Here is a 25,244-nt window from a genome sequence, read left to right as displayed (position 1 = left end):
AAGGCAGAGCCCCGGGAACGCTGGCGGCGCCCTATCCTCTCTTTGCTGCCCCAGCGAAGTTGTTCCTGCGAAGGTGTCTTACGTAAAGTTTGCCGTCTGATCCATTTTCACCGCACTGTTCAGCGTGGTTAATCTCGCTCACCGTGTTGCGCAACGAAGCCATCGCCGCTCCGTCCAAAGCCCTTTCCATCACCCCCATACCGAAAAGGCGCGCTCCCCCGCCCCCACCCACTTCCTATCTTTTTGTCTCCTCTCGATATAGCCAGCCTCTAAATAGCATAGTACAATATTTATCGTTTTGTTCCTGGCTCGCCACACTTGAGCACCAAGTCCCCAACGTCCATTCTCGGCTGGGAGCATCGGCACCGCACTGCAGGAAACTAGGTTTTCATGTGTTGGTGGGGTTTCGTTTTCACTTTGGGCTTCCCAGGGCTGGGAGTGGAATCCAGAGCTTTGTCCCGGCTAGGCTCTCTGCTACCCCTGAGCTTTATCCCCAGCTTGCAGAGGAGTTTTCATAACCCATCTCTGCCAGAAGCAAGACCCGCCACTTCCCCCCAGAAGGAATCACAGATTAGCCGTCTGTGAGAAGACGATGGACAGACAGACAGACAGGATGGTATACTGCTAGATCCACCACATGGCCATCTGGTCACCTGCCCAGCCAGTAAAGCTTTCTTCCTTCCTCACTTTTTTTAACTTTAACTAGGTTCCTGTTTGCTGCCAACTTCGGGTCGGGGGTGGGGGTGGGGGGTCGGGATCGGGGAGCCTCCTGCTGAGCATCAACCTGAACTTTGGGAAATCCACATTCAAGTTCACCTCAGCCTGAGTTTACAACCTGAGAAACGGAAACGCACCTCTCTTTATAACCACTACTTCCTGCGGTTAACCCTTTTCTAAATAAAGAATTGCTTCCTTCAAAGCTTGTTAAGTGTCTTCTAAACCTTAGAACACGTGTGTTCATGTCATTTAAGGCTAAATAGAGAAACTCAGTTGTTTGCAAGGAAAAAAAAAATAGTATACCCTGCTTGATGTCAACTTAATTTATAAAAAAAAAAAAAAAAAGAAAGAAAGAAAGAAAAAGAATAACCACCTTTAAAAAAAACCACAAAAAACCTTCCTGTGCCCAAAAATGGTATCTTATATAGTCTTAGAATAAAAAAAAAAAAAAAAAAAAAAAAAACTCCATTTCTAAGCTATCACCCTATGTGACCTACTAGAAGGGTGTTCACTGCATCATTTACTTGTCATACTTGAAAACGTGAGAGCCTAAAACGCATGAGCAGAAGACTGGTCACTTTAGGACAGAGGCATACGAGGACAGCCAATGTTTATTGTCAGGTGGTTTTCTGTGTACTGACACTGAGCCCTGCCTGTCATATATCCAATAAAAATGTAGGACAATGTGAGTGGTGTGCCATAATCCACGTCTCTATGCGAATCATTTGCACACAAAACACCACCAATCTATTGTGTTTCTCTCTCCAGCGAGGAGCCAAGATGGTGATGTAGGAGAGGAAACCCGCTTTGATAGATACATCTGGATTTTTATTGACTTTTTTCCCTTACAACAAGTACATGTCACTTTAGAATCTGAAGTGGAAACGACTAAGAAAGTTAGAAAGACAAATAACGTGGGGCCGATGGTATTTTCCCAAGATGGCTGCACTAACACATCCCCTCGCATCTGCTTTTCTTAAAATAGGAAATGAGATTCCCGGAGGAGATGGGCCTCCGTTTGTTCTCATGACCCGAGTGGGCTTTCACAAGTGCCTCGGCCGGCAAACGAAATGGAAGAAGTAACGCTGTTGGGCTTCACCGGCCAAAAAACAAAGGCAGCAGGTGTTCATCTGGCCGAGACTCCACGTTGTGAGGTGTGCGGAGAGATGGTCCAGGCCATAGCCGGGATTAACCGACTGTGAGTGAAGCAGGCCTCTAAGTGATTCCAGCCCCCGGCAGATGGGTCCCAGGCGGTGGGAGAGCAAGCTGTGCTTGTTCTGAATTCCTTACTCACAGACTGAATAAAAGATAGTGGCTGCTTGAAGCAAATCAATTTTTGTTTGTTTGGTTTTTTTTTTTTTGTTTTTTCAAGACAGGGTTTCTCTGTGTAGCTTTGCACCTTTCCTGGGACTCACTTGGTAGCCCAGACTGGCCTCGAACTCACAGAGATCCACCTGGCTCTGCCTCCCCAGTGCTGGGATTAAAGGCGTGCGCCACCACCGTCCGGTGCAAATCAGTTTGGGAGTAATTTGTCACATAGCAATAGAGAGCAATCACATAAAAATTCCAACCACGATAAAAGTGACCTCCCCACAAAAAAAAAAATACTTCCTTTCCGTTTTGCTGTTTGGATTCACTGTTATTCCAGCCCACAGCCAGTTATGTAAACACACAATATGGCTATTAAGCTCTTTTTCGTCAACTGAGTAACAACCCAAGCTCCAGTGGACCAGTGCCGGAGTGAGGCTGTAGCTCTGTGCCTTTCACCCAGCCGAGCTGTGTGTAGAAGCCCCGTTCACTTCCTTCCTTCCAGAGGCTGCCGCGGAGAGCTGCCCTCTGCATGAAGGCTGGCAAAGAAATCATGGCTTAGAGCAGAGGGTTCTCAGCCTGTGGGTCTCGACCCCCTTGGAGTCCAACATTTTCACAGGAGTCACCTAAGACCATTGGAAAACACAGGTATTTATTTACATTACAGTTATGGGGTAGAGACAAAAATAATTTTATGGTTGGGGGGGTCACCATAATATGAGGAACTGTGTTAAAGGGTCACAGCGTTAGGAAGGTTGAGAACCACTGTCTTAGAAGACGACCTCTTTTGTCTGAAAGTCTGACGCGGGGGAGTGGGGGGAGAATCGGAGCCTGGGCAGAGTAAAGCAGAACAGAAATGTGAAAGCAGGCTGAAAACGTTCAACATATCTCACGGTCTGGACTCCAGCGCCAACCGCCTCAAGGAGGGATTGGCTGGACTGGCATGTGCTTCCCAATCCCCGGCTGTCCTCCACATCTAGGAGTGGGTTCAGAACACCCCACCTGGGGACCTGCCCCGTGGATTCTGACCTCCTCACTTGACGGGTCTGAGGTGGAGATGGACACATTGACATTTCCTTTAAACTCCTCCATGGCCAGTGGATAGCCATCTATGAAAATCACAGAATTCTAGTCCTACAGTTTTTGTCTTTATCCAAAATACCACTCTACAGGGCTGTCTTCCTCTAGGTACATTTTTAAAAATTTAGTGTTTTTCATTTTCTGTAGGTGTGGGTCTGTGTGCACATCTGTGCACACGAGGGCAGGTGCCCGCAGAAACCAGAGGTGTCAGATGCCCTGGAGCTGGAGTTACAGACAGTTGTGAACCGCCTGATGTGGGTGCTGGGAACTGAACTCAGGTCCTTTGGAAGGGCAGCAATGTTCTTCACCAGCGAGCCATCTCTCTAGCCCTCTTATTAAAACTTTAATGGCCAGAAAGATTGCAAATGTTGTCCCCGAGAGAGGCAGTATGCTCCATGGTAATATTTAGCTGGTCATTGAAATATATTTTCTAAAGTTTAAAGTTCTGTTATTTATTTATTTTTTTACATTTACTTGAGAGTATGTGCATGCATGCTTGTGTGTGTGTGTGTGTGTGTGTGTGTGTGTATGAACATGTGTGCATGAACCCTTGAAGGTCAGAAGGGTCCCCTGAAGCTGAAGTTAGGTGGTTGTGGGCCTCCCGACCTAGGCGTTAGGAACCAAGCCCAGGTCCTCTGCAGGAGCAGTACATGCTCTTCACCGCCATCTGTCTAGTCCTGCATTTGTGGTTTCTAACACAGGGTCTTACTCAGAATAGTCAGGTTGATCTAGAACTCAGTATGTAGCCTAGACTGACCTCAACACTTTCATCAATTCTCCTGCCTCGTTTGGGATTGCAGGTGTGCGTCACCCTGCCTGGCTCCTTTCTGGGTTTTGAATTGTGCTTCAAAGTCCTGGGTAAGCCCAAGGGAGGGACACCTGTCAGAAGCACTACGGGGCACTCCTGGACGTGGGACACGGAAGCTCCTGGGTCTTAGAGGAGCAGAGGCAGGACCCTAGGGAGAACGGAATCCTGCTTGGCTTCCTGGGCAGGGCTGACTACACAGGGCAGGCCCTTCTCTCAGGTGTCCCCCGCTCCTGTCCAGCTGGTGTCTCCTCCAGGATCTAAGGCACTTGTTGACTCTGGGAGTTTGCCTTGCAACAAGAGAAAGTCATTCTCCTGGTGCCAGCCACCTGCCACCTGTCACAGGCCAGGACCTGGAAGCTTAAGAAAGCAGCATACGCAGAGGTCCTGTTTGTTTTATGACGACAGTGGCGGCCTTTCCGGACTGCAATGGCACTGATTGGCATTCTGTTATCTCCTTAAAGGTCACACGCAGAGGTCCCAATGGCAGACCGTTGAGAGAGTAGATGAGCAAAGTCAGGCCTGGACCAGAGCCTGGCTCTTTTTACTATGACCTTGCCCAAGGTCCTTAATGTATTCAAGGCCCAGGCTCCTCACGCCTTACACAGAGTTCATACTAACACATGCCACGCCAACCTGCAAGAGTTATGGGCCATTTTGCTGGGGATTGAAAATGGCCCAGGAGCAGTGTGGCCTGTTGTTTTATACCTCTGTAAACCTTTCATTTTGAAAACCAGACCACCTAATGCTGTCATCCCAGAACCCCAAGCTCCTGGGCCTTGCACCTTGTAGGGGATCTCTTTGCACCCTCATTATCTCTAGTCCTTCTCAGGCACACCCATCAAATACCTGTGCATGGCTGACCACCGGGGTCAACATGGAACAGACACAGGAGCAAAACCACTTTGAACAGGTGAAGAAGACAGACATTACTCAAATTCTCCTACTGATGAGCACAGCATTGTAGATAGCGGACCAGGTTAGGAAAACATACATGGTGGTGAGAACTCATTCATAGTTAAAGTGATCTCATCAGTCAAATCAGGATAAGCTCCTCTGAGGATCCAAAGACAGGATGGAGAGGGGAGATTTAGCAGAATGTGGAGAGAAGGCGCTGTAGCATGAGGAACCGTGACCAAGCACTGAGAACCTTCGGGAAGGCAGACAGTCCCGAGGCCTTCGTGGGGAAGGATGGTACCGGGAAGCAGACGTCTGTGCAGGACCAAGGACAGGAGCGCAGTTGGCCCAGACAGCTGTGGAGCTTCTGAAAGGATTTCACATGGCCCATCGAGGGTAAGGACTGGAGGCCAGTGTGGGTATACAGAAACTTGCAGGAAGCCAGGAAAACCTGGGATGGCTTAGGCTATGGTGGTGGTCAAGGGAAGAGGGTTCCCAAAGGGTTGGGGTAGCATTCCCAAGCCTGTTCTCACCCTGAGTAGTCAACTATAGGGTACGAAGCATATCGACCAAATCCCCAGCTTCCGCTTCCGCCTTTGTCCCTGTGCAGCTGGGAAGGGGCTGGAACCACTAGGCCATTGATGGAGCCCTGGCCGTCCTAGTCTATTCACTCTGAAGCTGCTCTGCTCAGCCTGAGGGTGCAAACCTCCGTCTTTTTGTCCTGCCCCGCTCCCCTGTCCCTTTTCACATTGAGGTTTGGGAAACAGTTCCAACATGTCTTTAAGACGGTCCCTCATTTCCCAGTAACCTTGGATTCTGTCTTCTTTTTTTTTTTTGCAACAGGGTCTCACTATGGTGTCCAGGCTGGCCTTGAACACAAGGTCACTAGCCTCAGCCTCAAGAATGCTGGGATTACAGGTATATTCCACCTCTTTCTGTCCCTGGATTCTCGAATCTCCTTTGGGAATCCTGTGTATAGAAGGTTGCATTAAGTGGAGAATTCCACCCAATCATGGCCTCATTAATGCCACTTCTGATTAATTCAAACAGTACCCTTGATACCTTTAAGGGTATTTTACCATGTAAAACATGTCATCGATTACTGACGCATGTTTATGGGAGGCAGCTTAAGGCTGTGAACTAAATACCTTTGAGAAGCTTACAAACTAACCCATGTGTTGTGGGATATTACTTTTATGTTGCATTTGTTTAACTCTGTGAAGCTGTGCTACTATGCCTGTCTAAAACACCTGATGGTCTAATAAAGAACTTAACAGCCAATAGCAAGGCAGGAGAAAGGATAGGCAGGGCTGGCAGGCAGAGAGAATATATATAAGGAAAAAATCTGAAAGGGGAGGTAGCCAGAGAAAGAGGAGGACTCCAGGGTCCAGCCACCCAGTACAAAGCAAGCCACGGAGTAAGAGTAAGATTTACAGAAGAGAACAGGAAAAGCCCAGAGGCAAAAGGTAGACAGGATAATTTAAGAAAAGCTGGCAAGGAACAAGCCAAGCTTAGGTCAGGCATTCATAATTAAGACTAAGCCTCTGTGTATGATTTATTTGGGAACTGGGCGGCAGGGCCCCCAAAGTAAAGACCAAAGACCCAACCAACAACACCATGGGTCCCTGATCTTCTCTCCATGAGAGGTTAATAATTTGCATTTTTATTTACTATCATTTAAGCACACACGAGTTAACCTTAATGAGGCAGGGCATTCTATAGCTTAACTTGGTTCTTTAGCATGTTCCTGTGACAGCACATACATGATTGTTCCACCAAGTAAAAACAAAGGAGCTAGCAAGAGTTGGGAAGTGGGGATGAGATGATGAAAGGCTCAACTAAGAAGTTAGAAAAAGCAAGAAAAGCCCACTTCCAAACAGATGTGAGCAATCGCAGACTTCCACTTTGATTGATTTATTCCCTTACTTTTAGAGAGTGTTTCTGCTTTTTGTTCCTTCAATGTTGCCATACAAAGCAGCGTTCAGCCTGCCTCTAAGGGGGCTGGAGAAATGAATGGCTCACTGGTTAAAAGCATACACTGCCCTTGCAGAGGACTTTCGTTCCTAGTACTCAGGTTTGGCAGATTACAACTACCTGATTACAACTACCTGTCACTTGAGTTTCAAAGGGATCCGACACCTTCTGGCTTCTACTGGGCACCTGTACTCGTGTGCACATACCCCCAACACACACACAGACCCCTGCAGCAAATGAACTCGCTCCAGCTTCAGAATCACTCCTACTTTGAGCTTTTCAATCTGTTCCTGAAGTGGCGTCCTGACGACTCTGTAACACACTTGTTGGCAAACACAAATTGTAACCACTGTTCTCCCTACAGACGTTAACACCACTTCTACCCACCTTGTGGGCTAGTTCCTTTTCCGTTGGTCAACTGAATACATTCTATCTCCAATCTTCTGAGAGACGTGGAGTATACAAAATACTTGGGACAAGATGTACTTGGAATATTTTCGTAACTATAATGAGGCATCTTTTAGTGTGCCTGTATCTTGTCAGCAATCCATCAGTAAGGTATTGGAAATTTCCATTTCTAAGACATTAGGGCTCAAAGTCTTGGATGTGGGGACGTTTCTTTATGGATTGAAGTTGTTCAACTTGTGTGATCTTCCAGCCAGAAATTCCTAATGCCATGCTTCACATGAAGCGAGGCAACCAGCATTTGCCCAGTTAGGGTCTTGCTTGTCTTTACCTCATTCTAGTTTACATATTTTGGCCTCAAATAATTTGATGGTAAAACACACAGGTTGTCAATGGTGTAAATGGAAGAAGTCGTTGAGGATTAGAAAAGGTCAACGGCTTCAACAAGGTCATTTAGGAAGATTGAGGACAACCAGTCCAAGTCCTTTGACTGTAAGACCCACCTGCTTCCTTTTGCCCACACAGCCTGGAGATGGTCACCAAGCCACATCCGGTGTCTCACCATGGCCCTAACAAGACACACCCTTGCTTCATTTAAAGCCGCCCCACTACCACTGCTCATGCTGTCGACAAGTCTTTCCTGAACAATACGATTTTCTCTGTGTTCCCCTCATGATTTGGACACCAACACCCACTCTCAACCAAGAGGCCCAACTGGATAAAACGCACCCCACCCCCCACCCCCCAGTTCGCCCTGTCATCTGAGAGCTCCTGAATCGCCCTGACTGCATTGCTGTGTCCTCTGCCTTTTATTCTGTGCTCTAGCCTGGCAGAGCGGTTTGCCTAAGCGCTGGTCTTGCAGCTCCCACACACAAAGGGAGGTCGCCACACGGGAGGTTTGAGTTTAGCCGCTCAAAGACTTTGGAGTGGGAGAGTGCTGTAAACACAAGTGTAGTCTGGAAGGAACGTGCAGCAGTGTGTGAGCACAGAACATTCAACATATTAACACCTTTCCATGGAGGCCTTGGCTCTTAGGATCCCCAGCACTGGCCTTCCGAGTCCTAGTGTAAGAGGTGATCCTCTGGATAGCTTCCCTCATTTGTAAATCCGTACAGCATCCATTGATTACCCAGACCCATAACAGGCCAGTTCCCTCAGACTATTTCAGCAGCCGCACACTCCAGTCTTGAATGCTACCCACAAATCCAGTCATTTCCATTGGGGGTAACTTTTTGACAATGTTCTGTTTCCTCTGTAATGGTTTCCACATACCTTAACTTCTGGAGCTGGTTTATTAAATTCCATTCTTCTTATAAAATCACACCAAAGCAGAGAATAACCATCCTTTCCCACTTACCCAGTTATTGAGGAGAGTGATCTAAAGTATGTAGCACAGTACCGATACATCTTTAAACTCAGTGTTTGCTTTAGTCATATAGAGTACAACAGTGTGACATGTAATCTACAGTTGATACCACAATCAATGCTTTCAGATTAAGATACTAGTAGCCAGGCTGGAGCAATGGCTCAGTGGTTAAGAGCACTGGCTGCTCTTCCAGAGGCTCCAGGTTCGATTCCCGGCACCCAGATTGTGGCTCACAGCTCCCTGAAACGCCAGTTCCAGAGGCTCTGATGCTCTCTTCTGCATCCCACCAGCATTGCACTCACACGGTGCACAGACATACATGCAGGCAAAACACGCAAAATAGATAAATCTTTAAAAAAAATAAGACACTAGGAGCCTCAGCCATCTATTATTTGCACTTAGCAGTGTCTCGTAAGTAGGTGATCAGTGCTGAATGTAGGAGAAGGTTCTGAGCCCCAGCCAACGAAGATCCAAGTCAACAGGAATTGCAAGTCCTATCCCAGGGAATGCTCTTGGCTCCCTTCCCTACACCGCAGCAGCAGCATTGGCTTCAGCTTTAAGAACATGACAAGTTAGGAACATTAAGGTTACAACTTTCAAAGCTCATCTGTGTAAGTGAGTAAACAGGCAAAGGTTCAATGTTCTCCGTTTTACAAGTCAAGGCCATTTGAAAACGTGCATTTTCCCAGCATTTGAAATGTCATTCTTGTTTACAGTGTTACATTTTTTTCATCCCAGCCCTTTACACACCGGCATGTATAGATCTGCTTAAGTCTATGGATAAAAGGTTTTGTCCCAATCACCCATTTTGTCTTCAAATGATAGGGTGAGGGCAGGCGGAGGGGAAACCCACTACAATTAGGAGACCCTCATGTTCGCTTTACTTCACTTAAAGCTCTCGCCTCCACTGACTCTTGATCCAGGAGTGGATGCTGTTTATGCTAGTGCCCATCAGGTTCAGCTAAGCAGGGAACAGCTGGGAAGTGTAGATTCTATCCAGGCACTCATCAGAAAAATCATTGTGTGAGCGGTAAATGTCAAGTAAGACTCAGGGACAACACATTAATTCAAGTGACTTCAATTTTATTATTATTTTTTTGTATAATCTTCAGAAGGTGGGGAAGTGTCAGGTAGAGTATCTCCCCAGCCCTCTCCCCACCAAGCCAATCACTCAAGAACTGGGATCTAGGAAATGCAATAGTAGACCATCAGTGGTACCATTACGTACAGTGGGTTACAGCACCATGCTACTAAGCCAGGGTCTGAGCACTGACTCCTGCAAGGGCCAATTAACTCAAGTTTGTCCCAAGGACCTGAGCAGCACTGTTAACTGCAGACTGCTTTCTTACAACGCACCCCACTGTCAGAAGACAAGGTCCTGGCAAGGTGGTTGGTGAATGGAAACAAATCTATCTACACTAATGGAGAAAAAAAAAGAAATCCCATGTGCGCTACTGGTAAAAGGTTAATGGAGTCTTATCTGTAAAGGAAAAGCCACACATATTCCTAGCTCTAAGTTCAACATGGTTCACTCTGAAATAGTTGATGACAGTTAACAGTTAACTTGATCTTAGAATAGTGACATTCTACAGCAAGCCAGGGTAAAGGCCCTGATATTGTTACCTAACCCACGGAACCAGTCATTCCACACGGACAGCCTTTCCTCTTAGTAACTGTGTACCACATTTTGTTTTTGCATATTTACCATTAGTCATTTGGTTCAAAGTACTGTGAAAAATTCAGCTAGAAAATTATTCATAAAACTGTATTCTGTATTTTATTTTCAAACAGCCAAGTGTCCACATTGAAAATGCAGAATTTGCAAATATAAGTTAATCTAATAATTCAATTTAAAATAAAGTCAAACAGCTTCCTTTAGTATCACAATACATAAAACGGTATTATAAACTCCAAGAGGCGAGGTGAACTTGATGACGACAGTGTCAAAAGCTATGAACTCATTAAACCTCGTAATGTCAGCTCATGTTTCATGACCAGGCATGAAACAAGCCACCACTGTATTCAAATGGCTCAGTGATTCACTCATGGGATAATGTGGGGTCAAGCAAGATGGTTTTGGTTGTTTTTTTTACAATGACAATAAAAAATCTTTAAACAAAAAATCCTCCCAATTGTTTAAAAACAATTATACATGGAGGACAATTATATTTTAAAATATCTTGGCTAAATTTCAATGGTTAGGCTGCTGAATGCAGTGTAAAAGTTTGTATTTAAAAATATCACAAATATAGTATTTAACAGTGAAAATTTCAATGTGGTTAAGTTTCACTGTGAAGCGATTTCACCTGAGTAGACTTTGAAATCTAGTGCTCATGTTTTGGGGAAGGGAAGGGAAGCCCGCTTTGTGTCTGATACTGAGTTTGCAGCTGATTCTCCCACGGACCCTCTAGGGGTGCAGGATGGATCTGCTGTGGCCTTCCCTTTCCCATGAAAATTTACTCTGGCATCTTAGGAATTCTCAGTATCCATCAAATATTTCCATGTAGCTACCCATTCAAGCATAGCAACCCAATTCATTCAGTTCTATACAACGGCCTCTACATTATATACATGTTTAATTAGCAATAGGAAATAGAAAATAAAAATTTACAGTGATTGAGAAGGGGTCAGAGAATAAGACAGGAAAAGTAATACTGTATATGTATAGTCAGAATATCCTATCAGCCTACCACTTTCAATGACAAGGTTTTCTTTTATTGGTTGGAATACAAAGAAGGCATAAGGGATTCCAGGAAAATAACACTATGTCTCAGAAAATTCAACGTGCTCCACCATCAGGATTTCCATCACACATTTAATTTCTTCTGTACAATTTTTATAAATGTGTTTTTCTTTTCAAAGTCATCAGATTTCCAGGTGAAACTCAGCACTACACAGTATGCCCTTGAAGCAATGAGGTTAACCTGCTTTATTTGGGTACCAAGGTCCCTTCCAGACAGCATTAAAATAAAGACAAGTAAGACTAGACAGATAAAATCCAGTATAATTCAAACCCGACAATGAAAAATTTCCCCCATATTGTTGCAAAATTCTTTCTACTGAAATGCTTTGCTACAATAATAAAAAGCATACATTACATAGAAAAGGTACCAGTGTACTAAAAAGTGACAGGAGTGGACTAGCAAATCCTTCAAAGCACATTATAGAAATGACTAGCATTAAAAACAGTTCCCTATAAAATGTAGGTCATAATCATTTATAAATTGGCGGCTTCATTTCTAAAGCAGTGACGGGTGTTCAGAGAGCTGTTCTGTACAGTACAGTATCTACTCACTTCAAGCTCTAAGTTTGTCTTTCTTTGTATTGAAGTTGAGTAAATTCATCTGGTCAGCTGAGAAATCAAGCTTGAAAAATAAGTATCTAAAAACCAAAGTAGAAAGTTTAGAATCATTGAAATGTAGCTATGAAATATGAAGAAATTTATCTACTTCACAATTGAACTGAAGTTACCTGAACACTTACGGGCTTGAATCTAAAACAGAAACATATATTAAAACCCAAAGCAAACCACAGAGTTAGGTAGCGGTACAGAAGCAGGAAAAAAACACATCCCTTCCTTCAGTGTGATGGGCACTAAGTTCTGCAGTCTCCCTCCAACTCTGCACAAGAGTGGTAAGGCCATTCAATGCTTAGTGAGAGTGAGTGCAGATGGGCTCAGGTCTAGCCTGTCTCCCCTGCAACGTCAATTATGCTGTGTAAACAGTGTTACGTTCCAACAGAAGGAACAATGGAATTTGCTTATAAAAACTGATTAAAGATAATCATTATTAAATGAAATAAGGATAACTAATAACTCTGAAATGTCTCTATAGAACGTTCCTGATGCTACTTGTAAAGTTAGCACTGCTATGTATTATTGCTTACATACAGTACAACATCACACGCCTTCTAACATAAAGCCGTACTGTGATTGGTTTGTACATATTTACAGAGTCTTAAAAACAAGCTGTAAAAACATTACATACTTCCAGACAATACAAATTAGCACATTGGTACTCACTTCAAACAAATGGAATGCATAACATTAATAAACATCATAAAGGAAGACTCACATCAAAGTCCTTGATTGTCAAGACACGTTTATATATAAACTCTAACTGTGCAGAATTAAAGATTCAATCATAGGTACATCCTTACTCGATGAACCATATTTACAGCATGGTATTGCATAAAAAAATAAAATAATGTTTACAGGGTTTTACTTTTTTATCCATTGGATTAAAGAAAGCAACAAACACAACAAGAAATGTTTGTCTGCTTTAGTTTGTTTCCTACCAAAGTTTAGATGGAAAAAGGAAACATACGGTTTTTATTTGCAGAATATAGCAAAAACAACTGGAAAATTATTTCCCTGAAATAAAGCAATTTGAAACGGAAAAGGTTTAAATTAAATTGCAGACTCAAATAAATTCTCACTGATTATAATAGTGCTTCTTCAAGTAAATACACTGGAAAAGGATGCGCTCTAGTTTAACGGTTCTAGGGAGTGCAGTATGCAGCGTGCCTACGCAAAGGTTCCCGGCCTCTTTTTATTTATTTTTTATTATTTTTAAAACAGCCCTTTAAAAACCCAAATTATTAAAAACCAAAGAAATGGCAAAAGATCTAACCTCACTGGCACTTTGCAAGTGTCTCTCATCTGTGGGAATGAAAGCTTGCCCTGAGCACAAGGCCTCTTCTACCTCTCAGGAGATGAAATGACCCATCGCTGGCACCCTGAGTCAGAGCTAAGATGGTGGGTCCCTACCTGACTAGTTAGCACATGCACACTGTAGATCCAAAAAAAAAAAAAAAAAAGCAGGAGCCACTCAGCTATTCCAAACCCAACGAAATACATGTGCAGTAAGAACTGAAGTTCAAAAAGCAACAATGCTTTCAGATGCTGGAGAGTTCCTGCCTTGTCTAGTGGGAGGTCTCCCAAGCCCAGACCAGGCCAGGAAGAACCTGTGAGAGAGAGCGGAACAGGTTCGTGGTGAGCAAAAGCTGAAGGGCACTGGGAGCTACTCCTCTACAGGAATTTGCTCACGGAGAGAGATGAGAAGTGTGAACTGACAGGGGTCAGCTACAGCAGCACACAAGGCCACCCACCTCCTTCCTCTAATGCCCAGAACTTTCTGAACCAAAGTGGAGAACCCCAAACTTTTGAGATGCTTCTCACATGGTGAAGAGACAGGCTGAGCCTGGCAGGCATTCAGGACTTCACAGTAAGAGTGATGGCTGTACTGAAATGGTAAGTCAATAAGTTATGCTGGCTATCGGGTATCTCAGATGCTTAACCTGGCAGGAAAGGCTGCCATCGTGTCGATTTAAAGAAATGTGTTTAAGACAGGAATGCAACGCCTGAAATTCTGTTTACAGAACTTCCATTTTCAAAGGCTTTTCTTCCTAAGCTTACCTGAACGGCTCAGCAGCCGTCACATTCTTAAACCTGTGCTGGTGATGTTACAAACAAACCCCTTCCACTGTACAAGAAACACATTCAGTTCTCAGTGGAACTACGTGTTTTTAAAATCAGGCTCAACTTAGGAAATAAATGTCTACTCTTATCAAAAGTACTATGAGAAAAATACAAACGCCCATCGAGGATGAGCACGGTCCCATAACACCTCATCTGATGAAGCATTCCTGCGGTCACATGATGCGTCATAGACACACATCAGTCTTCAGATCAATAATGGCAGAACTTAAAATATTTACTTCAAAGAAGTCTTAAAGTTCTTGAAGCCCTGACAGCAAAGCTGTCAGATGGGAAAACTATGATTTCAAGCCAAGTTTCATTACAAAATGTAGAGAAACCACATTAAACATAACTTATATTCCTTGTCATAAAAACACCAACATATTAAAAAATAAGTGAGTGAAGGATACTGGGGAAGGATATCTCTTTGTTCCCTTTCTTAATGAGAACAGTCTTGGGATAGCATTAAATAAAAGAACAATAATTTAAATGGATAACATATTCAACACTAGAACAAAGCACACAGATCTACAGGGTCAACAGCAAGTCAAAGGGAGGTCAGCGAAAGCTCCGTTTCCCAAGGGGACTAGTTTCGGGTCACCACTGGTGCACTGTGATAAAGATGGCAGAAATGTAAGTACAAAACCCAAAAAGGTGGAACAAATGAAAGAGGAGAGTCAGTGTAACTAATAAGTCTCCAAAAATTAAACCTGTCCAATGTGTATCTCAAACCATCATTCTTCATAAAAGTGTATAATATATATGTATATAAAAGCACTATTTATTGTACCATGCTGTATTATTTTAAGACAAAGTATACATATATAAAAAAAACATTCGTGGTATAAGGATAAAGTCTATAGTTTATTTAGATTTTGAAATGCAACAAAAAATTTCCGATCACTCATCTAGCTGAAAAAGAAATTGCAGTTACTGGAATCAGTAAGTACTTCCGCTTTGTAAAACTGTCATGAGCAGTATTCACTTAAAAGTAACTTAAGTAAGCAATTAAAATGCCCATTTCTTTAGTTTCTTGGGATACTGTTTAATTATCCAATCTATCAAGAGTCCAGAAAGAGAAGAATTAAACCAGGTTTTACAGTCCAAAGATATCCCAACTTCCTTTTATTGCCAAAAAGCAAAATTGTCAATTACGAGATGATTATGACACAACCATATCAAACCTAAAAAATCTATTTTTTTTTTAACTTTGAGAAATCAAAAATACCAGATTAATCCTAAGTGCTCTATGTCAACTGAAGTGTGTAAAGTAAAATACATTTCAGCTTTAAAACGTGGAATATACATTTTGTGTAAGCATTATTTTCTTGGGAATGTAATCTACAGAATATTTCTTTTTTACTAAAACTTCAAACCTTGATACTTGCACATGAAAAATCATAAAAAATATCTAAGTATACCTGTACAAAGAAACTGACACCAATATGCATACTTCCATAGAGAAGTAAATGCTTCAACAGTTGTGTGTTTTGGTAAAAGTTTTGAAAGTATGCATACTTTAAAAGTAATTAGGCTTTTAAATAGTGGAGTCTTAAGACTATCAGATTTTTATTATTTTTTTCTTCAAAAAAAAAAAAAACACATGTCAATATAATGCAAACTGAAAATCAAGGGTATATGGCATATCATTTTTAAGGTGGTTTCTTTTTATTCCCCTATAGGACAAACTACTTATTTAAGCCATAATCTCTTGACATTGAAACTTTAAGTTCACTGTCGCCTGTGAAGTCTCCTCAGATTCCCTGCTGAAGTGCAATACTATGCTGAAAACCTTAGAAACAGCATGAGGAAATTTCACACAATTACTACTCTCCTAAGAATGTACAATGTTCTCAGTTAGGAAACAATTGTGCGAAGTCTTTTCTCCTTTTTTATCTTGGTGTGGGTGAATAGCAAGGTTCTGATCTAAAACAAGTAATGCATCGCTCCAGACTCTAACGGTGACAACACGTAAGGCAGTTCAAGGAATGCGGGCTAACCAAACAAAATGCAGTTAGTGGATTATCTTGCTATTCTTACCAGCTTGCTATGAACGCAATGCTCTGAAATCTGTATAGCACTCCATTTTACACAGAGTAACCCCACTCTCGATTAATCTGTTCTAAAGTGCCAGTATTATTTACACATCATTTTTTTTTTTTTTAGCCAAAAGTCTGGCCAGTTGTGGCATCTGGTGAAGATGTCATCCCAGCTCTATTATCGTTTACATTCACCAAGGGGAATTCTGAAAATTCAGCACTTGTCCCTGGTCCCCGAAGGTTCACCTGTCCATTGGCAGTGCTAAACTGAGTCGCTATTCCAGCTCTGGATCCATGATAAGGAGCGCGGAAGGGCTGTTCAAAGGAGCTCATTTGGTAAGCCTGGTGGACAGGCTGGGCCTCAGCTTTCTTCTGAGAAGTCACTTGATCCAAAAAGTCTGCTGTTGATGTGGCAGAGGCGTGGTTTGTCTCGTCACCTGAAAAGGGAAACGGGTGCTGTGAGTCACCGACTATCAGTCCAAAGTGAGACTTATCTGGAGTTGTTCTTAGTGGAGAATTCATTCCTGATCGAAAGCTATTGATGGGCATGGCTGCATAGACTTGCTTGTCTATGGAGGAGAATGCTGGCGGATTTGGAAGGGTCTGGTTATCAGTCACAAAGTTAAGGCTCGGGCTATTCAAATAGGCATCGTTTTGGCTAGTTCTGTCCAAAGCCTGCTGCAGAAACTTGGAGTACTCCTGCAACATGTTAGCTTTATCTGATGAGGATGCTTGGGAGCTTGATCCAACATTCTCTGACTGGGTGACTTCAGGGACGTCAGAAGAATTGATTGATATGCTAGACGTCACTTCCGTATCTGCAACACTGAAGGAAATCTCATGCTGTCCATTAGCTTTGTGGGAATAATGGTCCAGCAGAGTCTGCAGGACCTCATCTGGAATGACATTTTTGTCATGATTGCTCTTAATCTCCACATTCAGTGCCTGGGAATCCAATATGGACGCTGTGGTGCTTTCATCAATGACGCTGGCCACAGCTGCTTGTGTTACAGAAGGCTGCGAAGCTATGGTACCCACATTCAGTGCATACTCCCTGCTGTTGTTACTTGCAGCTTGAAGATAGCGCTTCTTCTTCAGAAACTGCATGGCATCGTCATAATTAGTGCTGCTGTGCACAGGTTTGCTGGGCCCCTCCTGCAAGTTGTCCACCTGATCGATGTCGGCACTGCCTTCTGAGTCCAGTAAAGCCTGCTTATCCACAAGTTCAAACGCATACTTTGAGACTTTGCTGTCTTCGTAAGTGGATAGGGGTGAAATGGTTTGATTTTGCTCCAGGGGCTGTTTCAGACTTCTCTTACTATTGATTTTTTTGAGAACCAACTTGGGTGGGTGTATTTCTCCAGATGCATCTTCTAAATGAGACCCTCCAACTGAAGAATGTGGCATTTCAACAGCATACTCTGCGACCATGTACTCATCTTTTACTTTAGTGCTTGAAGAGTAGAGAGGCAGGTAATCATTTTTGTCTTTCTTCAGGTCCGATTTGTCCAATGCACTCTCTTTGTCCAGTCCAGATGATTTCTTCTCAGTTTTCTGCCTTTTCTTTTTTGGCAGTGAATTATCTTTTGGTGACGTAGAGAAGCCAGAATCCTCCTCTGACGTTAGAAGGCCACCTTTGATGGCACATCTGTTGAGTTTTTTGTCATGATTTTCATGGCACATACGTTTATGTTTCAATACACGATCTGTTCTGGAAAAATACTGTTGAAATCAGAAGTTGGAAGTAGTTTTTTTGTTGTTGTTTTTATGATTGTTTTTGTCAACAAGGAAGAGAAGAAAAGAAACAAGATAATTAATAACAATATAAATAGTCCCAAACCAATTCACTGATCAAGTTTCTATTATAAATCTAATCAAAGAGCTTAAAACCTCAAATGGCTCTAGTACTAAGTTGTGCCTGTTAGTTACTTCACACTGCAGTTAGGGAGGAGAATTCAAACTGGCTGACTTACCTGTAAGCAGTATTCACACTGGTAAGGCTTTTCTCCACTGTGGGTTCTCTTGTGCCTTTCCATGTGATATTTCTGTATGAATCTCATACCACATTCATCACAGCGAAATGGTTTTTCACCTAATAAATGATTTAAAAAATTCAAAACAAAACACTGTAAAATCATGGACTGCTTTGCCTAAAGATCTCATAACAAACAGCTTCTGACAGGCACAATACTCTGCTCCGTTTACATGACAAAAGATGCCTTCCACATACTAAAGGTTGACAGCAGGCACGCTAACAGACCGTCACCCATGCAATCTGACACAACTCCTGGGTACAGATTTTGTTAAATTATTGTACCACACCTGGAGATTTCACTCACTCACTCACTCACTCACTCACTCACTCACTCACTCACTCACTCACTCATTCATTCATTCGCCATACAACATGGACACATACGGTGGTCAAAAGACAACCTTGGAGCCGGTTCTCTCCTTCCAGCACGGAGGTCTCGGGGTTTGAACTTTCAGGCTCAGCCAGTCTGGACAGCCAGTCTGGACAGCCAGCCACAACGTGGCTGAGCTACCTTGCCAGCCTGGGTGCAGCTATTTAAGTCTCAGTGTCTTTCCTTTCGAATTTTCAAATCACTCCCTCTACCTGGAGACAGACACGTGTGCTGCTGAACGTGTGGAAGTGAGAGGACAGTCTGAGGGACCCGCTTGCTCCCCCACCATGAGGGAGGGCCCTAGGGATTGAACTCAAGTCCTAAGAGTTGTTCCTTTCAAAGTACTTGTGAGTAAAATGAAATCTGGATCCTAGGAAGTAGCTCTTAAAAACAGTTCACCAGCACCAACAGTACTGGGACAGAATTGCCCACTCAGCGTCGGGTTGGGAAACCGTTTGTGGTGTGTGCGCTGCACAGCACATACGCAGTCCTGAGTGTCAGGCCTAGAACTACTGCAAAAACCAAACAAAAGAAAGGTTTCTCTGCTTCTCTTTCTTGACTCACCCCTGAGTTCTGGTGTCTATCCTGAGTGCTGTCACCTGGACATACAACTGTCCTCATCACCTTTCTTTAATCTCTAAGGATTTCTGAGCTGGAGGGCGACAATACTGTGAGTTCCAATAGCTTGTCCTGATGAACGAGGATGTCTGAGTGAACAACGGAGTAGCAGAGTCACCTTGAATGCTTTCCAGGAAACTAATGTTCCCCATCACACACTCAACAGAATGTTACTGACTCTGTTAAAAATGTTCTCTTTCCTTACACCCCCATGTGTGTGTGTACAAGGTGTACCTTTCACTACGCTAATGAAATCATTTGTCTGTAGTGTTTTTTTCAGTTGACTCCCATGTTTCTCTTGAGATAATGTCTTACTTACTGCGTAGCCCAGGTACCCTGCAGAACAGGATTTTCACCTGTATCTTTCTGATTTACCTGCCTAGCTTAGCTACTGTTCCTACACGTTATATAAAAAAGTAGTAACGCTGATGTCTTGTTCCTGGTTTGAGCACTTGGGTGTCTTTGCTGAATGAAGTGGAGATAAAATGACTGACACATCTTCTTTATGAAAAATTAAAAAGCTGAATGAAACTTCTTTTGGAGAAATCTCTTGACTGCTTTTTCCTCGGAGGGCTTGAGACTGACTCTCTGTTGGAAAAGGAAGCCAATCTATACAGATGACTTAAATGATTGGAAGACTGACGTGAAAAGGAGTAAGTGTGTGATCTTTTCAAACTCATTCAGGAAAGCAGAACACGTGAGAAAGGCAATCTCAGTGTGTCCCACAGACACTGTTCCCATTGCCAGGGGCTCTGGACTTTCTTAGTCCTGACTGTGGGGGTTCACTCTGGTCACATGACATTGCAGCCCACCAGCAGCCTCTGGGTAAGGATGTAACAGATGGCACCTGCTATGGTTTGAGTGTGTCCCACAAAGGTTCCTGGTAACAGCACTGGGAGGCAGGCAGGGTGGAGCCTATGTGGTGATTACATCACCCAGGACAACGCCCCTGAAAGGAACTAACATTTTTTGTAGTTCCTACAGTTACTTCTTTCAAGAAAACGAAATGGTTGTTCTGGCCTTCTGTTTCGCCTTCTAATTACTCACACTCTGCCATGATGCCACCTGACATGATGGGATGTGGTTAGGGGTGGGCTATATAGTCTTGACTTTTAGCCTCTAACTGGCGAGCGAACAGAACCCGCTCTCTCTTCTCTATGAAGTACCCACTAGCCCATGCTTCTTCATCTCAGCACTCTCCACAACACCCACGGTAGTTACTGGGTAGATTATCTGGGTGGGTACTGCGAGGACCAGAGCCTTCTGCCTTTCTCGTGTTCTGCGTTCTTTTCTTTGGCAAGAGGGAAGCTCAGCTACGGTCACGGCTTCAATTATGCTCAACTCTGATCTCCAGACCCTCACCTCCAATCTGCCTATTCAACATATCCATTTCTTTCTTTTTCATTTTAGACTCATTTTATGTGTATGAGTACTTGCTTGCATGTATATATGTTTACACATGTGAGTCTGGTGCTGGAGGAGGCCATAAGCAGGTGTCAGATCACCCTGGAACTGGAGTTTCAGGTAGTTGGGAGCCACCATGCGAATGCTGGGAATTGAACCTGGGTCCTCTGCAAGAGCAGCCAGAGCTTTTTAACCACTAAGCCATCTCTCCACTCCTGACATTTCTGACACTTAAGCATCTCAAATACATCCCATCTCACATTAAACTTGAGACCTTCCACCACAGCTTAGATCACAATGGTGCTACTTCACTTAGCTGCGCAAGCCAGAGGCCTGGACAACTTTACTCTGTCGCTCTGTATTCACCCAGTTAACACATCCTCCTGATTCCTCTTAGTTCCCCCTGCCCTAGAAAGTGATGTAAGGCCTTCTCACTAGTTGTGTTAGTTACCCTCTCCTTGCTGCCCCACTGTTTGTGTGTGTGCTGAGGTAGAAGCTGAAGGCGGTGGCGGCAGCCATCAGAGTGTGAGGCATGCCCTGTGCGCCCATCAGTTGTTATCATCAAGGCTACATCTAGAGCCTGAACGGAAGGACTGCCTCCATCAGCTGGCCTGTGGCCATGTCTGTGGGAGGCCAGTCTACTGTGGGTGGCATCATTCCCACACACACCGGTCTGGAGAGTGTAAGAAAGCCAGCTGAGCATGGGTCGGTTGTGTGAGAGGGTAAGCAGCATTCCTCCATGGATTCTCTTCAGTTTCTATCCGGAATCCCTAAAGGATGGATTGTGATCTGGAAGTGTCAACTAAAAAACCTCCTCTCAGTTGCTTCTGGCCAGAGCATTTTATCACTGACAGAAAAACAAACCAGAACACCACATACACCCAACAAGTGGATTCAGTCCTAGAACCCAGAGTGAAATCAGAGAACTGACTGTGTGTCTTATCCTCTGACCTCCACATATGTGCCATGCATGTGCATCCCCAAACTCATGTACACATTGCACACCACACCACACCACACCACACCACACCACACACACACACACACACACACACACACACACACACACACACACACACACACACATCCCCGTGATAAATTAAGTACTTTTAAATAAGGGACTGGTCAAACAGAACTGCTCACCTCATGGTGGCCAAGAAGCAGAGAAAACAGGAAAGAACAGGAGAAGTTGTAGCCTTCCAAGGTACTACCCACCCCCCATGACCCCTTTCCCTCAACTAGGCCTTACTTTAATTTTTTACTATCTCCCAATAATATCATATTATAAATCCATCAAAGGATAATCCATTGACCAGGTCAGAGGCCCCACAACTGGACCAGTTCTCAGTGACTGGAGTCCACCAGCTGAGGGCCAACCTTCATCACACAAGCCTTCTGGAAGACATTTGGTTCTTAAACCCTAACACCAGGGGTGCTGCCAGGACACAAGCTCCTCTTCTGACTCCACAACCCAGCAGGGGACTGTCGACAGAAGTGACACTGACCAGGTAAAAGCCTAGCACTGCTGCTCGCTCTCTCCATTTGTTTTGTTTTGTTGTTTTGCTGAGACAGGGTTTCTCTGTGCAGCCCTGGCTGGCCTGGAACTCACTCTGTAGACCAGGCTGGCCTCGAACTTGACTTCTCAAGCACTAACCTTTCTTCAATTCCAAAAGCTGCCACATGTATTTTCCAACACACCACAAAACTCCTCCAAATTAGTTCTTTATTTTAATGAGCAGAAAATATTTAATAGTCAAAAAAATTATCTATTATTAACTACATTGTAAGTAAAATTTCTAAATAATAAACTCTACAAAAAACCTAAGTCCTATATATTTATGACCTAGGCACAGTGGCACAAGCTGAGAATCCCAGTACTTGGGAAGTAGAAGCAGGTTCAAGGGTACCTTTGGCTACACAGTGAGTTCAAGACCAGTCTGAATATAAGAGATCCTGTCTCACTCACTCTGCCAAAGGAAGAGGAAAGAAAAAAACCACACCTCTGAAAAGTTCACTTGGTCTGAGTAATACATTCTTGACAAGCAATGTATATACCATACAACTTTATTTTGACAGGGTCTTACTCTGTAACCCAGGCTGGCTCAACCTCATGGCAATCCACCTGTCTCAGTGACAAGTGCTGGTATCATAGGTATGAGGTACCATGGTTGGTGTCATTTATTTGTTAAAATGTTTTAAAAAGAGTAGACATTAAATTCATACCATAAAGATACATGCTCAGCTATGTTCATAGCAGCACTATTTGTAATAGCCAGAACCTGGAAACAACCTAGATGCCCGTCAACGAAAGAATGGATGAAAAAAATGTGGTACAAATACACAATGGAGTACTACTCAGCAGAGAAAAACAATGAAAGCATGAAATTTGCAGGCAAATGGATGGAACTAGAAAAAATCATCCTGAGTGAGGTAACCCAAACCCGGAAAGACAGTCATGGTATGTACTCACTCATAAGTGGATTCTAGATATAAAATAAAAAAACAATCAGACTACAACCCATAGAACCATGAAGGCTATATATATAGCATGGAGGTCCCTAGGACGACTGTGGCTAATAATAAATTTCGGTTTTACTCAATTACTGAGCAAGCCTCAATGAAACATCTCACTATTAAGATAAGAATACATACTCTATCAAGATGATAATAGAAAAATAAATTAATTAATTTTAAACAATAAAAAAAAAAAGAGTAGACATTAAGCCAGGCAGTGGTGGCACATGCCTTTAATCCCAGCGTTCAGGAAGCAGAGCCAGGTGGATCTCTGTGAGTTTGAGGCCAGCCTGGTTTACAGAGAGAGATCCAGGACAGACTCCAAAGCTACACAGAGAAACCCTGTCTTGAAAATACAAAACAACAACGACAATAAAAAAAAAAAAAGTAGATATTAAAATGTATCAGGAAAATAAACTATTATGTAAAAGTAAGATCATATGGTATTAAGAGAAGCAACATAATAGTACTTGAGAGTATAGGTTCTCCAGCCAAGAGCTAGGCTTCAAGTTAGTTTCAGTATCTAACTAAAAACCAGATGTTAAGTAAACCTCCAGAGCTGATAGTCTCATCTCTAAATGGAACCTTAGAGCTTATCTCAGAACCAAACATGAAGCAGACAACTTAGGAAATTAGTGATTTGAGAATGAAATCTAACACAATGCATTAAAAAATGTTAGCTATTAACAATAAAATGAAGAGGCTGGCAGTCAATTAATGTTATTACATCTGAAGACTGCTTAGAGGTGTAATCCAGCAACTGGGCCACACACCAACTGAAAATAGCAGTAAGCTGCACTTGGGCGACGCTGGAACAGAAATCACTGAACACAGGGATTAGTAACTGCGCCTCCAGCAATTGTGCTCCTAACTTTGGGGAGCACCAAGACAGACTTTTAACATAGGTCTTTCTGGGGGTTCAAAAGAGCCATTTAACAGGCTAAGAGCCCATGCATTACCGAGGAAATTACATTCTATAGGAAATCACTTGAGAAAAATTATAAACCATGAAGTAGAAATCAGCTTATTAAATAAAAACTAGACATGCCACAGTAACATGAAAATACGTCAGTGTCAGTTCAGCTGAACTGGAAAAAGAACTGTAGTTTGAAGAGTCTCAATGAAAAAAGGTGGTAGTGCATGCCTTTAATCCTAGCACTGGGGGGGGCGGGGGGGCGGGGAGGAGGTGCAAAGGCAGACAGATCTCTGAGTTCGAGGCCAGCCTGGTCTACAGGATGAATTCCACGACAGTCAGGGCCACATAGTGAAACCTTGTCTCTAATAATAATAACAAGAACAACAACAACAACAATAATAAATTTAAAAAAAGAAAGAAAAAAGTAACTTCAAGTAACTTTAGTGGGAAGCAACTTTAAAACCTATTTTATAATATAGAATGCTTTTCCCTACCTAAAAGGTGGCAAGAATTAAAATTCTAAAAACATTGCTAGGTGGATGGCGGTGGCACACGCCTTTAATCCTAGCACATGGGAGACAGAGGCAGGCAGATCTCTGTGAGTTCAAGGTCATCTTAGTCTACAGAGCTAGTTCTAGGACAGCCAAGGCTATACAAAGAAACCTTGTCTCAAAAAACAACAACAAAAAACCCTTCTCAATGTTTTCCTAATAATAATTTTATTTATATATATATATATATATATATATATATATATATAGGCTAGAGCCAGGCATAGCAGGACACACCTAGAGCATTCAGGAGGCTGAAGCTAGAGAACTAAGTTCAAGAACAGTATAGGCTACAGAGAAGTAAATGAATACAGTCGCAAAGCTGTGAAAAGATCTATTTATAAAGCCTCTATGTGTGGTCTATTCCTAGACCCTGAGAATATAGCTAATAAGAGAACTATTTTTCAGCTTTTGAAGATTAGAGTCTAGACTTTTCCTTTATGAACCCAACAACACTAGAAAAATAATTGCCTTAGAAAGAGGAAAAAGCCCAAGAAAATCTATCCATAATTTCAAATAACCAAGAGTTGGTCTAGGTCAGTGGTTCTCAACTTTCCTAATGCTGTGACCCTTTAATACAATTCCTCATGTTGTGGTGACCCCCAACCATAAAATTATTTTGTTGCTACTTCAGAACTGTAATTTTGCTACTGTTATGAATTGTAGTGCAAACATCTGACATGCAGAACACCTGGTATGTGGACCCTGTGGAGGTCATGATCCACAGGTTGAGAACCAATGGTCTAGGCACTAATTATGAAAAACA

The 25,244-nt window shown here is 43.0% G+C and overlaps 2 protein-coding genes across 6 annotated transcripts in view; both read right to left on the bottom strand.

The window, feature by feature from the left end:
* The window catches only part of Slc12a8 (solute carrier family 12 member 8), a 157,082-nt gene extending 156,887 nt beyond the window's left edge, over nucleotides 1-195 (bottom strand). The window contains exon 1 of the mRNA XM_015993289.3: nucleotides 83-195. Within this exon, the coding sequence (XP_015848775.3) occupies nucleotides 83-105 (23 nt within the window). The 5' untranslated portion in view covers nucleotides 106-195. The remainder of the gene's footprint in view (nucleotides 1-82) is intronic.
* Nucleotides 196-10,303: 10,108 nt separating this feature from the next.
* Znf148 (zinc finger protein 148) overlaps nucleotides 10,304-25,244 on the bottom strand; it is a 127,875-nt gene continuing 112,934 nt past the window's right edge. For all 5 annotated transcript variants that reach the window (XM_006974538.4, XM_042259212.2, XM_076548752.1 and 2 more), the window contains 2 exons: nucleotides 18,044-18,162; nucleotides 10,304-17,792 (listed from right to left, as the gene is read on the bottom strand). In XM_006974538.4, coding sequence (XP_006974600.1) covers nucleotides 16,194-17,792; nucleotides 18,044-18,162 — 1,718 coding nt within the window. In that variant the 3' untranslated portion in view covers nucleotides 10,304-16,193. The remainder of the gene's footprint in view (nucleotides 17,793-18,043; nucleotides 18,163-25,244) is intronic.

The sequence above is a fragment of the Peromyscus maniculatus genome, chromosome 12, assembly GCF_049852395.1.
Source record: "Peromyscus maniculatus bairdii isolate BWxNUB_F1_BW_parent chromosome 12, HU_Pman_BW_mat_3.1, whole genome shotgun sequence".
Taxonomy (NCBI): domain Eukaryota; kingdom Metazoa; phylum Chordata; class Mammalia; order Rodentia; family Cricetidae; genus Peromyscus; species Peromyscus maniculatus.
The sequence above is the reverse complement of the archived record's forward strand: the minus strand, read 5'-3'. Positions and strand labels throughout refer to the sequence as shown.